Source organism: Hydra viridissima, unplaced genomic scaffold, assembly GCF_058129835.1.
Source record: "Hydra viridissima isolate aposymbiotic clone 2 unplaced genomic scaffold, HvirCarnegie_v1 scaffold_12, whole genome shotgun sequence".
Lineage (NCBI taxonomy): Eukaryota > Metazoa > Cnidaria > Hydrozoa > Anthoathecata > Hydridae > Hydra > Hydra viridissima.
Window position 1 is genome coordinate 13,053,943 of NW_028324311.1, and position 16,088 is coordinate 13,070,030.

At 28.3% G+C, this 16,088-nt stretch overlaps 2 protein-coding genes across 6 annotated transcripts; both read right to left on the bottom strand.

Annotated features, from left to right (window-relative positions):
- Positions 1 to 154: 154 nt before the first annotated feature.
- LOC145193693 (uncharacterized) lies at positions 155 to 9,994 on the bottom strand. 3 transcript variants are annotated; one of them, XM_090068263.1, is made up of 14 exons: positions 9,809 to 9,994; positions 8,162 to 8,304; positions 7,672 to 7,897; positions 5,585 to 5,722; positions 5,415 to 5,491; positions 4,790 to 4,870; positions 4,257 to 4,490; positions 3,243 to 3,318; positions 2,979 to 3,122; positions 2,592 to 2,790; positions 2,028 to 2,510; positions 1,829 to 1,934; positions 1,341 to 1,565; positions 155 to 554 (listed from the first exon to the last, which is right to left on the bottom strand). In XM_090068263.1, the coding sequence occupies exons 1-14, from the start codon at positions 9,825 to 9,827 to the stop codon at positions 294 to 296; spliced, it is 2,412 nt and encodes an 803-aa protein (XP_089924389.1). In that variant the 5' UTR covers positions 9,828 to 9,994; the 3' UTR covers positions 155 to 293. The 3 variants fall into 3 exon arrangements, 2 of the variants coding, with proteins under 2 accessions (XP_089924389.1, XP_089924390.1); XM_090068264.1 differs by lacking the exon at positions 4,257 to 4,490 and having other exon boundaries at positions 9,809 to 9,968; XR_016445452.1 differs by lacking the exons at positions 155 to 554; positions 1,341 to 1,565; positions 2,592 to 2,790 and having other exon boundaries at positions 9,809 to 9,968.
- A 3,621-nt stretch (positions 9,995 to 13,615) lies between these two features.
- On the bottom strand, positions 13,616 to 16,022 carry LOC145194503 (uncharacterized). Of its 3 annotated transcripts, none has more exons than XM_090068269.1 (6): positions 15,887 to 16,022; positions 15,545 to 15,785; positions 15,310 to 15,366; positions 14,807 to 14,972; positions 14,388 to 14,542; positions 13,616 to 13,778 (listed from the first exon to the last, which is right to left on the bottom strand). In XM_090068269.1, exons 2-6 carry the CDS (start codon positions 15,758 to 15,760, stop codon positions 13,776 to 13,778), a joined length of 597 nt encoding a protein of 198 aa, XP_089924395.1. In that variant the 5' UTR covers positions 15,761 to 15,785; positions 15,887 to 16,022; the 3' UTR covers positions 13,616 to 13,775. The 3 variants fall into 3 exon arrangements, with proteins under 3 accessions (XP_089924395.1, XP_089924394.1, XP_089924393.1); XM_090068268.1 differs by lacking the exon at positions 13,616 to 13,778 and adding an exon at positions 14,118 to 14,248 and having other exon boundaries at positions 15,887 to 16,000; XM_090068267.1 differs by lacking the exon at positions 13,616 to 13,778 and having other exon boundaries at positions 14,229 to 14,542; positions 15,887 to 16,000.
- Positions 16,023 to 16,088: the final 66 nt, after the last annotated feature.

Genomic DNA, 16,088 nt, shown 5'->3' on the forward strand with positions numbered 1-16,088 from the left:
TGAATTAGTTAACAGTCCTGCATAATCTAACCTATAAATATAAGTATACGTTTATATAATAATATTTACATACATTTTTATGAAAATTTCACAGCAAATAATACAATTATAAATAGTAAAATTTATAATAAATATTAATAAATATATATATACATTTATTTATTTAAATATCCAGGAACAAATATATGGATATATATGTACAAGTCGATGCGAGTGCAAATGGTTTTCTTTTTGCCGCGCTTGGCATAGTCGAGTTTTAAAAAATAAAATATAAAATAGAGAAAGCAATTAATTTAAGGAGAAGGGTTCAACTTCTTCGGCTTATTTAAAAGCGTAGGTGAGGAGTTTGGTAAAGAGATAGGGATAAGCAGTGAGGCACCACGTTTAGTCTGAGTTTGTGGTTTTTCTTCTAACATTGCTAACTGATTTCGGTTGGAGAGTGGCCATGATTGTCCTAAAGATCTCGAGGATTTTTCTTTATTGTCTTGGGTATTCAGAGATAAAGAACGAATTGGATTATCGCGGGATGTTATACGCCTCTTAGGATTTGAAATCTTCAAAAGGAAAAGGTTTAGAACTAATTTAAAAAACCAAGCAGAAAAAAAGAAAAGATAAATAAAGCATGAAGTTCAATAAATAAAATTAACTTCACAACCTGCTCATTTTTGTTTGATGGGTTATATTTACAGCCCTAGAAATTCAGGTTGGTATTTAGCAACACTGATTTAAAATGCCACCTTTGCAGATACTTGTTTTACAGGCCCAGAATTATGATTGCTACTTTTAACGCTTTTACAACTCAAAATGCGATGCTCCATAGTTACAGGATAGAAATTTTAATATAAAATACATTTACGTTTACAAAACATTTTACACAAATAGTTTCGTCATTATTATTCGGCTGAGGCAAAAATTGGTTCCAATAAATTTTTCCCTAAACATAATTTGAATACCAATTTGAATGTTAAAAGATTTTTGTTTGATATCATAATATCATAATTTGAATATCAAAGCATGATAGTACACACTTTAAGTAAAGTGTGGAGATAAAATACGCTTTAAGTAAAGAGTAGAGACTTTCCAATATATAAATATAAAGCGTTTAAGATAAACATTTGGTATCTAACAACAAACAACGTTATAAAACTTGAATTTTTACGTGTCGTCCTTGTGCCTACCTTTATTCACTCTTTTTTTTTAAAAATTACCAAACTGTATTTTTTAAAAAACTACCAGGCTGTATTTAAGTTTTGTCTTAGGACTTTGCTCCCTAAACCCTCCAGCATAACATTTTTTTTGTATGTTTGAATTTGTAATTTGCTTAGAACATAAAATCTCACCGACTTTTTAGGCCATCCGATGTTTTCTACATCAGCGGCAACAACATTTTCAACTCTTCGTTGTGGGGGTGTAGGTGACTTTTGAATAACAATAGGCAAAGACGATTTTTGAATATCAATAGGTGAAAGCAACCTCGATTGATACGATAATCGTTTAGATAAATTTTCTTGAAAAACCGGTCTATGGAGTGAAAAACTTGGTGTCGGTTCTTCTTCAATAATTTTCTGAAATGAATTTATTAACCGATATGTAAAAAAACCGTCAATAAAAAATAAAACTTTTAATATTATGAATTTTTAACATTATTTCTACAAATTAAAAGTCTCACATGTTGAATGATTCGTTGAAAAATGTAAGAGCAGCAAAAATGAAAAATAAAAACGAAAAAAATTAAAACTTGTAAATAAGAGGTATGTTGAAGAAGTCAATAGAGAGAACAACTGCAGAAGTAAAAATGCTAAAAAAAAAATAATATTTGAAGTCTTACTTTTTTTTGTTTGTTTTCTTCTTTTTCACTAACCCCATTTTCAATGCCATTTTTTCCCCTTAAGTTAACTGTTGCTTCATTTATAGTTTTATTTGGTTTGTTTTTCCTAGGAAATAATTTTTTAACAAATTTCACTTATTTTCAGTTCAAATTTCACTTATTTTCATTCCAAACTTATTTCAAATCATGCAATGTTTACCTCATAAGATGAGCAGGTAGTTTTGGCGTACTAAAATCCTCTTCAACATCAACATCAAGCATTGCATTATCAGAAGAATCACTATCATCGCTATTATTTGCCACACCATTCAACTCATTATTTAGACTAACATGAAAGGTGCTTTCACTTGATTTTTTCCTGCCTTCAACTAAGTTTACTTTTTTAATATTAATGAAGAAGTCTTCTTCTGAGTTTTTTTCAGTGTTGCTCTCTAGACATTCCTGTGACGTTTTTCTTTTATGTTCAGGCACATTAAGAGCAGACTTTTTTAAAACTGTATTAGTAAGACTAAAGTTTTCCACCTCATTAACTTCAATAGAACTACTGTCTTCATCAAAATCTGCACCTTCATGAACATCAAATACTTCATTAAAATTAGAATCTGTGGACAGACGCCTTGGTGGTTTTTGATAGCTAGAGGAGCTATTCTCTTTAAGAAGGTCTTTGTGAGTTTGTTCAGTTCTGAAAGAAATAGGAGTTAAATAGATTGAAGCATTAAAGTATGTATACTTACTTCATATAAATTTATTCAAGCATTCATACTCATTAAGATTTTGCTTGTTCATTAACAAATTAGCTTGTGTTAATTTAAGGTTAGGTGAATTTCTATCGCTTTCAACAATATAATTTCTGTCTCTATACTTCTGATGATATTGTAAAACAAGGTGACAGTAATGAAGGTTTTTAAATTTAACATAGTCAAGAGGAATGAAGCCTCGACTGTCCTTTATATCAAAAGAAGCTAAAGAAAATTAAAGCAAAAGAAAATAAAGTAAAATTAGGAACAAAAAAAAAAGATTTAACAAGAAAAAAAATCAACAACTCAAAATTCTTGATTTGATACTTTGCAAGAATTATAAAAAAAATTAGGAACATAAAACAAAAACCAGCTAAAAGAAGACATTTATACAAACAAAATGGAACACTTGCCTCCTTTATTTAACAACATGTCTACAATTTGTCCATGACCACACATACAAGCTAAATGTAATGGTGTTCTTCCTGTTAAATCCACAGAATTCAAAAAACCATGGCCACATATTTGTAAATAATCTTTTAAAGCTTCATAAGCCCCTATAAAAAATACGCTATTACTTAGCATTTTAAATTTTTCAAATTCATATTATCAAAATGTATATTCCCAAAAACTAAAAACACAAATATAAATGTGTAAGAAATAAGAGAATTTCACACCATGCTCTGCAATATAATGTAGGACATTCCTCCCTTGGTTATCAGTTTTATCGCTATACTCAGAATTCAGCAGCAGCTAAAAAGTTTAAATATGTGAATTATCCGAACTGACACTTGCTCTATTACATTATTATTAAATTAACTTATGACCTTTTGTATAGTGCATCTTTTAAATAGGCGTTAAGTAGGTTTCAATACAGCATTTTTAATTGAATTTTAATTACTTAAAAATTTGTTTATAGACACTGCTAACAATAGAAGTTGTGGCCTGATGGTCTATTTAAATTTTGTGATTTAAATATTCAACACTTACAATTTTAGAATATTTGACACTTCTGTGGCACACATTTCTTTTTTTTAACATCAGAACTTATACCACTATAGCTGTATTATGTATATATATCTACATAATACAGTTATAGTGGTAAAAAATATATAAGCTATATATATATATATATATCATCACCTTAATTTAAATACAGCATAAGTCATTTTTTGACTATGTTTCAGGACGCAACAAAAACTCAATAGAATTAATTTTTTTTCATGAAATGTATGAATTTTTCTTACCAAACTTTGTAGTTTTAACTGTTACACAATGATTATATGTTTTAGAATTCTCTTTTAAACTGATTGACTTAAATAATGGCATATTAGAATTTAATATTGTAAAAAAATGATTTAAATTAAGGGGATGAATATGTATGTATGTATGTATGTATGTATGTATGTATGTATGTATGTATGTATGTATGTATGTATGTATGTATGTATGTATGTATGTATGTATGTATGTATGTATGTATGAATGCATGCATGCATGCATGCATGTATGTATGTATGTATGTATGTATGTATGTATGTATGTATGTATGTATGTATGTATGTATGTATGTATGTATGTATGTATGTATGCTTGTTAGAGTTAAATACTTGCAGCGTCTAATAATACTTAAACTTTTATAGCAATTGAACTTTTAATGGTCATGTTTAACTTAAGTGGATATTATTTACCTTTAAACAATTTTTATTTTCACTCTTCATTACACTCCAATGTAGCATACACCTTCCCTTTTTATCACAGTATTGTATTTCAACATCAATAAACTCAAATCTAGTTTCATCATCACATGTAATGTTTAAAAGTAACTCAACATTTACTTCTTTGTCAAAGTAACATGCCCACATCACAGGATTCATATTATCATTGTCCAAAGAGTGAATATCTGCACCAGCTTCTAAGAGCAACTAACAAACAAAAATGAATCTTTTATACTGTTTATTCAACTAAGAATGCTGTTAAATTCTTTTACCAAACATTACATAACAAAACTCAGGGCTGGCATGCCCAGCAGCATAATGAACATTACATAACTAACCTTACAAAACTCAGGGCTGGCACGCCCAGCAGCATAATGAACATTACATAACTAACCTTACAAAACTCAGGGCTGGCACGCCCAGCAGCATAATGAACATTACATAACTAACCTTACAAAAATCAGGGCTGGCACACCCAGCAGCATAATGAACATTACATAACTAACCTTACAAAACTCAGGGCTGGCATACCCAGCAGCATAGTGAAGAGCATTTCTTCCTTCTTTGTCTTTAACATTAACATTAAGCTGAACAATAATTCATGAAACTTTTATTCTTATATTTACAATACAAACTTTTGAAGTTTTACTGAATTAATTTAAATAGATATTTAAAAAAAAGTTTCTTAAAACTAATGGTACAATATAGATATATTCACAGCATATAATTTCACACAATTACAAATTTTCCATTGCATTAATGACAAAAGAGATTATTAGTGTTTGGTAATTTTGCTATTTATTTACTTATTATTCATTTAAATTATTACTAAAAAATACTATTTATGTAAAAATAAAAATGCTGCATATAAATATACATACACACACACACACATACATACATACATACATACATACATACATACATACATACATACATACATACATACATACATACATACATACATACATACATACATACATACATACATACATACATACCATACATACATACACATACACATATGCAGACTTTTTATTTTTATCAAAGTTTTAAAATTTTGTACCCAAGGTTAGTAATAATGTAAAGTTTCATTCAAAAAAAAAACTTTTTTTAATTATTAAAACTTACTTTTTTTGAATTCAACATGAGCTCAAGAGCACTTTTATTATTCATAATGGCTGCCAAGTGAGCACATCCTAATCCATCTAAAGTTGTTTTTAAACTATATATTATCAGAATTTTATCCAAAAATATAAGATTGATATGACCCAATCAACCTTGTAAATGAATCAACTTACCATATGACTCTTGTGCAAGATCAACATCGCTATTCAGCAAAATTTCCAAACACTGAAGATGCCCAATCTCTTTGCCATTAATACAATAGAAAATTGTAGAACGCCCCAGTGCATCAACTTCTTTTAAACAACTTTTATCTGGAACATAAAATACAAACTATTTATTAATAAAATCACCACCCTCAATATTACTATTATATATATATTTTTTAAAGGGATAATCCATTCTTTCAATCTTCTCAATTGTCCAACTGTTTTTTTTTTTTAAACATTTTAGACCTTTTTTAGAGACTGGATATAATTTTTTTCTATCAATCAGCTTTGAAAAACAAAAGTGCATTTGTTCCTCTTGTCATAAAAAATGTATGAAACTTTTTGTTGGTTATTTTTAAAACATTTATCTACTTATCTCATTTTTCATATTTGACATTAGAAAAGTCACCTAATCAGTTTGATAAAAAATAAAAAAACAGTAGCAGCCACCTTTGGTAACATTACAGGCTCTAATGTGTTTTAGCATTGACTCAATTAACTTCATACAGAGTTCTTTCAGAACTTTAGACCAGACTCTTTCCAACTCTTGTTTAAGATGCTCCATGGACGTTATCTTAATTGGTACCATTATAGGATCCATATATGACCAAATAATCTCAATTGGATTCAGATGTGGAGACCTAGCACACCATGGAAAAACCTTGATTTTGCTGCTCTTTGAACCAAACTTGGACTGACAGCGCTGTATGAGATGTAGCTCTGTCCTGCTACTAATCATAAAAAAAACTCAGCAGCTTTTTGCCTTAACTCTTGATTTTTGATTGAAGAACTCAAAATTAGATTAATTGCTGAAGATGACTTTGCTTCAATCATTTACAGTCCAGTAAAATCTTTCTCTGCACCATTCTTGCCTCTTGAGCATACCCAAGACTTTGAGCAATTCCTTTCTAGTTGTTTTATATGAACTGATTCCTTTTTTTTTTTTTTTTTTTATTTATCTAAAACCCTTCTAATCATTTCCCTAATAATACTTTAAATATTTTAAAACTTGCTATTAAACTCACTAGCAAGTTTACTGTTGATAATTGTAGGAATTTTCCTTAGCTCTCAAGAGGTAACTTGAGTCTTGGTCTGTTGTCTTAGGCAAGTCCTGGTAACTCTTTGGCACTATTGGTTGTCTTGTAATTTTTCTTTGTAGTTTGAACACATTTCTCAGAAACATTGAATGCTTAACTTATCTCACAGGTCCAAACACAAGCGTTCATCATACCAATTATTTGCTATAGACCACTTCAGATGATCTTTCTCTGGCCATTATTTCTGCAAAAATTACCAATTTGTTAACAACTGAAATAACTTTTAAGGTAAATTATCCATTTGGACAACTTTTTGGATTTAGGTGCTATTTAGAGTGAAACTTAGCAAACCAGATTTTCAGAAATCAATTTTAGGTGGTTTTTGCAAAACTTTTATTTTCTGCTTTTAACTATAAATATATGCAGATTTGTTTGTTTTCATTACTAATGAACACTTTTACTAAAATTCAATTATTTTTCAAACAAAAAAGATTTAAAAAATAAAAGTAATATGTACAGATAGGTAATAAAAAAACTTTGTTAAGATTAACTAAAATTAGTCATTTATCTTTTCTTTTTCTTTTTTTTTTTTTCAATTAAAAAAATAACTGTATAAATATTTTAATACATCTCTGATAGAGAAATTTTTAAATGCTTGGATAGATTGTCTATTGCCTAAAATCTAAGTGATTGTTGAAAACTAGAACCAAAATTGAATGAAATTTGAAACCAAGCATTAATGCATCTATGTAACAATATTATCAAATCAATAGGAAAAAGAGTTAGAACCTGCGTAAAATCCAAAAAAGTAGCTATTTTAAATATTTTAATTAGTTAAATATCTTAGTGCATAGGAACTCTCTTTACAGTGCTTTAAATATTTTTTGAAGGTCTAACTATGAATTTCAATAAATTTGTTAAACAATTCATTTATTTATTGTCCTTTTATCAAACCTTTGGCTTAGCTAAAGCAGAACTTTAGGAGTCTCTTGTATTTTTTCATAAATTAGAATATACCTTTTAAGATCATATCTTGTAGCATATCAATATCAGCACTCTTTAGAACTTGAAAAATTTCAGGAAAAACACTGTTGCTATATCCATAGATTCCATTTATTGCCTGGCTATCAAGATTTATCCAGCGCCAGTCAAATTTATCTTGGGGTTGAATAGATAATGGTGAGCTTAGTGATCCAAATGAAGTAGAAAGAGAAATACTGTTGTCCAGATTTTGTGATAAGGACTTTTTAAAAATGTTTAAAAAAATTATTATAAGTATGATTAAATTACAACGTTAAAAAATTTTAAGAACAATCCAAATGTTAATATTAATATTGATGGTAAAACTATACATAAAAATATGTTGAAAGATAATATAAAAATATTTTGCAATGTAAAATAAGTTTTATCTTCATTTAAAACTACTTTTTTATATTTATTTATTTCAAATAAGATATGTGTACCTTGATACAATTTATTTAAAATATTTCAAATAAAATATCTGTACCTTGATACAATTTTGAATCTTCTTAAAGTATTTGTGCAAATGCAATAAAGCAAAGTTAAGAGCATCTCGTAGTTCAGCTGAGTTGTCATTACTGTTTAACTTTGATAGAAAGACTTTTATTTCTTTAACAATACGCTGAAAATCTGTAAAAATAAAAAGTTAATATTTTGGATATTGACTAATTATCTTATGAAAATAAAAACATGCCACTTCCTATCCAATCAATAAAAAATGCATTGATTTTATAAGTTAAGTCTACCAATAGATTTCTCTTTCCAAAAATATTAGTCTTCAAATTAAATTTACTTGTTACACTTTAAAAAAAAGCAGTGTTCGCTTCAAAGCAAATGCAAAAAGATTATTTCAAGATATTTTTGTATTTTGAAAAAGCGGAGTGAAATTTATATCCAACAATATCTAAAAACTATGAGTTTCATTTTTGTTTTTTAGGGCAGTAAATTTATTTCTAGTAAGACACCCCCATTTTCCTCTATCAAATTGATTGCAAATAGAAATATCTCATGCTTGATTTTGTCAAGGTCTAATTTTACATGACATGTCTGGTAACTACTTTAGACTATTTACAGTCAAAATATTTAACCAATAGGTCAGAAGATACCTGTTACCAATAATCCAACACAATCCTTAGTATTTCTGGAAGTAGTTTATCAACAACAGCAAATAAATACAGACTTAAAACAAACATCTTGATGGATATGATATATATTCTGCTCTTATGAATGATACTTGGTGGTAATAGCAAATTAGAAAATCACTAGAACTTAGTTGTTGAAGGTTTATTTGTTAAGCATTTTGCTAATTATAGCATTGATTAAGAATAAGAAGATAGTAAGCATAACATTAATAAAATAAAAATAAAATCTATAAATTACGAAAATGCTCAGGAAAAAGTTAGAAAATAAACAAAATTAAAATATATTGTCATCTGAAAGAAACCAAAAATAAATGCATTGCAAAAGCAAACCTCTTAAGCAATCAGTGAAATATTTAGGAGATTTAGGGCAGTAATAATTTCTTAACTTTGTCAAATACTTAAAGTTTACCAAGATTGACAAGCAAAACTTGTCAATCTTGAAATTTTAAGTATTTAACAAAATTAGGAAATTTAAGGTCTACTATGCTTTATTCTTCCTGTCAGCATTGTTAAGTCATATTGCAATAAATATTTATTTATATTACTTTTATATGTAATGTAAATATTGCTGTTTTATTGTGTCATTAAGATTGTTAAACAGCATTAAAATTATTGTGCTGAATAGTAATTCATAAAAGTATTTTCTCACACTTTTTGTATTTTTAGGCAGCATAATTGTAACATGAGGTTTAAGCCACGTTTTGCATTCTTTAATTACTTAAAGTTAGGATTATGCTTAAAGTTAAGTTAGAACCATGACCAATTCAAAGTGGCTTGAAAATGTTACAAATTTAGTGGTTATACCATGAAGATAAAAAGCTAAAATTTATACTTATAATAATATGTGACAGTAAAATAAATCATATTATACAAAAATAATTAACTTGTCAACTTTGTCTTCAAAATCGGAATGTATATATAGCTATATATATTCTTTTTGTTAATGGAAAACACTCTAAATATTACTGTAATATGCATTATTAATATTTTACCTTTATTTTGTAGTGTCATTCTTCAATTCACATTTAGTTGGAGATAATTTCTCTTAAGAAAAGCATATAAAATATAAAATTGAAATTATTAACTATCTTTGATGTTTTGATTTAGATTTCTCGATTGCCTCAGTTGCATTTTGTATTCGCGCAAATTACCATTTTCGGAGCGCGAAATCTAGCAATGCTCTCAAAGCACATCTGTGGCTAGGGGTGTCAATGTAAAAAAAAAACAGAACTAAAATAACGTCCTCGAAAAATTTCTTCTCTGTTTGACAAATTATGAAAAAACAAAATAAATTAATATTTTACATAGTATGGCCAAATTAATTAATTGAATGAATATTATTAGCCTAATGAAATGTAAAATAAGTCATTGTTACCCGAAATTTTTGAAGAGGTTTTTTATTAACACTAGATAATCTGCTTTAGTAGTTATGTTTTGGATTTTAGTCTGTTAATAAACGTTATATTTAATTTTCACTAAGCTCCTTATTGCAAATATATCAATGAGATTAAAGCTAAAGTAGCCATTGAATAATAAGATGAAACTTTCCTCGATTTGGTTATTAGAGGGAAGATGAACACAACTGATTAATGTGCATACTCAGTCATGTTATTTATGACCAAAAACTTATTTTACACGTAATTTGCGTATGGATAGAGGATTAGGTCACCTCTGCTTTTCGTTATTTTGGATGCATTTGTTGAAGTAGCTACCTTCTTTATTCTTTAAAAAATAAAATTTCTTGTTCTTAGATAAAAAGTTAGTAATTATCTTTTAAACTTAGTGATTTTAATTAACATGCTGGTTACTAAATAGTTGACTAGCTATTAGCTAATTAAATAAAAAAGTAAGACTAATAGGTAAAAGTTAAATTACATTAACTTTAACATTTAATAAACTGAACGAAGAAAAGGCCGTGAGATATAACCAAGCAGATTTTAACGTTTCAAAAAGTTTTTTTATTTGATAATGATTGCTTTTTTGATAAAGTTTAAATCAATTTTATTTTCAATGAGAAATAACCAATCAGGACTAAAACGTTGTTTTAATCCCAAAAAAGATTATCAACCAATCGATAGAAGTCTTTTTCTGAACATCTATAAACAGATAAATAAATAATAATGAAACCCTTTTTGAAGTATTCATTTATATTTTAAATATGAATTTTCGTATTTGCGGTTAGTTTTTATTTGACCTGCATTCATGTTTAGATAGTTAGTTTCATTGAGGAATCTTCGTGTGTAAATTTATTTTTAGAAAAATATTTTTAAGCATTGAAACCGATATTCTTATTTTGCGAGGAATTGAAGTCTTGCTTCCCGAAATAACTATAATATTTAATTATGTTACGTCGACATTTTTTTTAAAAAATATTACTTTTTAAAAAAATATTTTTAGGTTTGCCAAAAAGTTTATCTCATGCACTATTGTATGTATGTACGTATATATATGTATATAAGCTATACAGTGGTGATTATAGAAGTAATACACCACATAAATTTTTCTTTTAATTGCATTTTATAACATGCTTCTACGTGTTTAATTTTAATGTGATTTCTAATGATAGCTTAAAATTTTGCATCAACTAAGGTGTTCCAGAAAACTGGTTCAAAGTTGTTGTAATCTGAAAAATATAATAACACTAATGATAAAATTTTAAATCTACCGACAAAAAAGACCTTAAGACCGTTCGCGAAATTTGTTAGGATGTCTAAAAAAGACCGTTCGCGAAATTTGTTAGGATGTCTAAAAAAGATCCTTTTATAACTTTTAATGAAATAAAAACTAAGTAGTTATGTCAGCTCCAACCATTTGTCATTATTTACAAGGAGTCGGCCGATGAGGCTGTATAGCAAAGAAGAAACCTCTTGTTTCAAAACGAAATCGACAAGTTTTCGATTTTCACAATGGACAAGAGCGATTAAAAGGTTTGCAAAAATTTTCATAAACAAAAATGTTTTCTTTTGGTTTTGTGAGGGATTCAAGTTTAATCACTTCTAGTCTGATGGAAATATATATTTTAGTCGTCCAATGAAACAACAAAACAACCCATTGTATACTAGAACTAATGGAGCGATATTTGAGTGGCTTTACGAGATAAACAAACCTCTAATTTTAAAGAGTTTTAAAAGGGAATTCTAAAAGTCTATAAATGCAAAGTGCACTTCAGTTTGGAAAATTGGTACTGTAACTGACATACTCACAAACACAAGTATTGAAATTGATGGTGTACCAAGACATGTGCGAGATGTGAGAATAGCTCCTGCCTCAAATGTTTCAAATGCTTCAAGAGAAACTATTATCAGTGAAGAGATCGACAACGACGAAAGTGATTTTGAAGATTTAGACATTTTCGCTGCACGAGAGGAAGAAACCGAAGAAACAGTTGTTGACGCTGAGGAGGAAGCTGATGGCAGAAAAATCGTCGATAATTTATTACCAGCGATCAGACGAACCAGAGAAAGGAGAAAGCCGACATATTTAAATGACAATGTTACTTAAGAACTTTAGTTCTTGGGGTGATGTGATAATAGCTGATCGTTATAAAACTTTATTATTACGTTTATAAAGTTCTTGTCATTAAAGTTAATTGATGTAAGTTATTAGTCAAGTCATACGCTATTTTTGTACATAATTACGCCCTCGAGAATTTTTTGTTTCTGTATAAAAGTTGTAAGAGAATTGAATAAAAACAGTAGAAAATAAAAGTAAAAAAAGTTGTCGTATTAACAGACACTACTATTGAACGATGTCAAGGCTTTTTAACAGTATGCCATCAAGATGTGCTGAAGTAATAAAATATAAGGGCTACCCTACAAAACATTAATGGTAGTTTTAACATTTTGATGTAAACTTTTTTACAGCACTTTTATACTTTTAAACTTTTATACTTATTTATTTGATAGGCTATTTCTATGATCTCAACTTTTGGGTCTGTTATTTCTATAATCACCACTGGTGATTATAGAAATAACAGACCCAATATATATATCTATAATCACCACTGGTGAACGACCGAAACCGAAATTTGAGCCGAAATCGAAACTAAAATTTCGGTTCAGTAAAACCGTAACCGAAACCAAAACGAAAAATTTCAGCCGAAACCGAAGCAAGGCAAAACTTGAAAAAGAATGTTAATAATCCTTGAACCTATTACGATCACCGAATCAAAGTAAAAAAAACTATTTTACATATAAACAATCACTATTTAACATAATTGAATAAAAAATTAGAAACTGTTTAGAAATTTTATTATTTAAAATTAACAATTGAAATATTTTCTCTGCAGAACAAATTTTTTTCCATGTTTTCTGACAAAAATCTGTTTTGTTTTTTATCTGAAAGAATGCCTCCAGCATTTGAAAACATTCTTTCAATTTCTGTAAATGTTGGTTGTGTTGTAAGGAATCTCTTAGCTACTTTTGCCGAACCAAAGTTTGCTCTTAATTTTGTTTGCTCTTCATACTCTTTCCAAAACTCAAAACAGCATGAAGATGTTGAGCTTTCTAGGTACTCGTTTAAAACTTCCTTTCCCAATTTAGATTTCTGGACCTTGTACTTTGTGACTGTGCAATGATATTTTGTATCATTGAAGAAAACTCAGTGTTCTCAATAGACGTAATTTTCATCACAGGAATAGTTTCATTTTGTCTCAAATTCAAACTAATTACGAAAAAACTTTTTTTTTTTAGCAGCTTGAAAGGCTTCTTGGAATGTAAAAAAGTGTCTGTTTGAATCTGGGATCAAGAAGCGTTGCTTTTGCAAAACGATCAATGGTTTCTAAGTCAAAAAAAACGTACCTCTATTGCTTTCTCTAAAGCATTTTTCATGCCCATCACTTCTTCGTCATCAGAGGGAACTTCAAATGGCTTCATAATAGTTGTCACAATTTGAATACATGCACTGATACAAGCACCTTTCCAGAGAGTACTTTGGTGGCTTCTTCAATTTAATGTTACTTCACTTAAAAAACGATTTGAGAAAAGTAATTTGAATCAATTACGTAATTTGATTTTAATTAAAATTACTACAACCGGTGTAATTAAAAATTGATTTACCAACAAACGATTAAAACACCAATATAATTAGGAAATCATCATGATTAGGAAACCATCATGATTCCACACTAAGTTAAAAACAAGTTATCTGAACTTTACAAAAATCTTTTCATAAAAGTTTCGGTTTTTTAATAAGTTTCATTTTTTTCTAAACAAATGTCTTAAAAATTTTATTAACAAATTTAATGAAAAGAAATAAGCAATTGAAATATATAAATAAAAATTAAAAATGTTTTTTCTATACTAAAGTTCTAAATTGTTATATAACGTAATTAAATATTATCACACCAAATTTCTATTTAACGTACTAAAGTGCAATATAAAATACTGAAGTGTACTATAAGAAGAGCGTCTGCATTTTCATCAAACATTTGCCTGGTAAAAATACAAAAACATTTAAATAAATGATAAAAATTCATAGTTCAAATAATCGTTTGTAGACATATAACTAAAAGTTGTTTAAACTCTAGTAGCCATAAAGTAATAAAAATTCATTTAAGAAGGCGATACTTACACCAACAAATAATGAGCTGAAAAAACCAATAAATGCACCAATCAAAGATAATATTCCAGAAATAACTGAAAGACCAAACATTACCCAACTAAGGTAATGTCCCATGGGAACCATTTCACACAAAACACTAACTTGTTTCACAGAGTAATTGATAGCTGAAACAAAACAATCAAAACATATATATGATTTTTACAGTGCCAATAATGGCCAGCAAAATCCTAATTTTCCTTTGTTTTCTTTTGTTTTGATTACGTATCAATAATAAGAAAATAGCAATCATAGGGGGTATGCAAAAGGTTTTCATAAAAATGTTAAGACAATACCCTTGCGAATAATTTGGTAAAAAAAAAAGAAAACTTTTATATCTTTGATTATTATTAGAGACAAAGCTACATTAAAAAAATATATATATATCTTACGGCAAGAACACGAGAAGAAAGATTCAGAAGATGAATCGACGCAAATTTCATTCAAGTATGCGTCATACATTCCCTTCCAAAAATTGTTAGTATTCATCGATGCCAAAACAATATGAGCTACGGATAAACCCAGTAAAATAAAATTTGTCGTTGCAAATGCGTAACTCTATGTTAAAAAGACATATATATGTATTAGATGCTGCTTGATGTTTTTTTTTTATTGTAAGTTTTATTTCTGGTCACTTTTCTATATGTGTCAATTAAGTCATGATTCTAATCTCTTAATATATATAATAACAATTAAATCACAAACTTTAAACACTATATATATATATATAGGTAATTGATTTTAATTTAATGTAATTCTTTGTAATACGTTAAGGGTTGATAATTAAAACTTCTTGATGATAAGTATCCTCCTACAATCAAAATTAAAAACTTCCAAAGGTGGTATCCTAAAATATTAACAACTCGTCTAAACAATTCTGCTTCAAAAGACTTACCACTTGCTTTTTTCTGCTAACCAAGACGACAACTCCCAGTAAACCAGAAATAAGTAACTAAAGATAATACCTGCATGAAAATTTCAAAACATCTGAAAGAATTAAAAAAAAAAAATTTTTTTTTTACCTGGCTAAGTGCATTGTAAATTAATTCAAGCGTTATTGAGGAAATTATTAGCGCGACTTTTAACTAAAGAGCAATTTATTGCCAGAAAAAAAACAACAATAAACTCACAGGAAAACCAAGCCAGAATCCAATACCATTAGAAATTCCTTCGGCACACTCTAATTTGCTATCGCAATAGGTTCCCCACAAAATAAATGAACAGAGTATTAATGCCGAGGCAACCATAACTTCTAAAACCCCAATCGTACTGGAAACTAATGCTCCCTTTCTTGAAACGAGAGCATCTTTTCTGTTAACTGAGGAGTTTTGGAGATTCTTTGACATTTAGCTTTAAAAAGAGATTACGGATCTAAGAAATCAACGAGTTTAATTATACATTGTATATACACTCTATAAATATCTGTAAATACTAGGATTAATTTAAATATATATGCATTAAAGACACCTTACCAAAATGCTAACGAAAAATCGTTTGATACTGTGAATAAAATTAATCACGTTTTACTCGCTGCGAAAAGTTTTTCATGCGGTTGTAATTACAAAAACACCGCTCTCCCAACGTACTTATCTGTTACCTGTTGCAATTAAAAATCACTAAAAGATTTTGGTGAAGAAAAATTTTTTTTGAAACTTGATGATTTCGATTCAATTA

Excerpts from the sequence above, each read along its gene's own strand:
- LOC145193693 (XM_090068263.1), bottom strand. Across the intron at positions 5,723-7,671 it reads ACAAGATATGATCTTAAAAG|ATAAAAGTTGTTTAAAAGAA; the intron begins GTATATTCTAAT and ends TTTATGTTCCAG. Across the intron at positions 3,123-3,242 it reads ACATTATATTGCAGAGCATG|GGGCTTATGAAGCTTTAAAA; the intron begins GTGTGAAATTCT and ends TATTTTTTATAG.
- LOC145194503 (XM_090068267.1), bottom strand. The coding sequence starts at position 15,760 with ATGTCAAAGAATCTCCAAAACTCCTCAGTTAACAGAAAAGATGCTCTC. Across the intron at positions 15,367-15,544 it reads GATTCTGGCTTGGTTTTCCT|TTACTTATTTCTGGTTTACT; the intron begins GTGAGTTTATTG and ends TATTATCTTTAG. Across the intron at positions 14,543-14,806 it reads TTTCTTCTCGTGTTCTTGCC|CTATCAATTACTCTGTGAAA; the intron begins GTAAGATATATA and ends GTTTTGTTTCAG.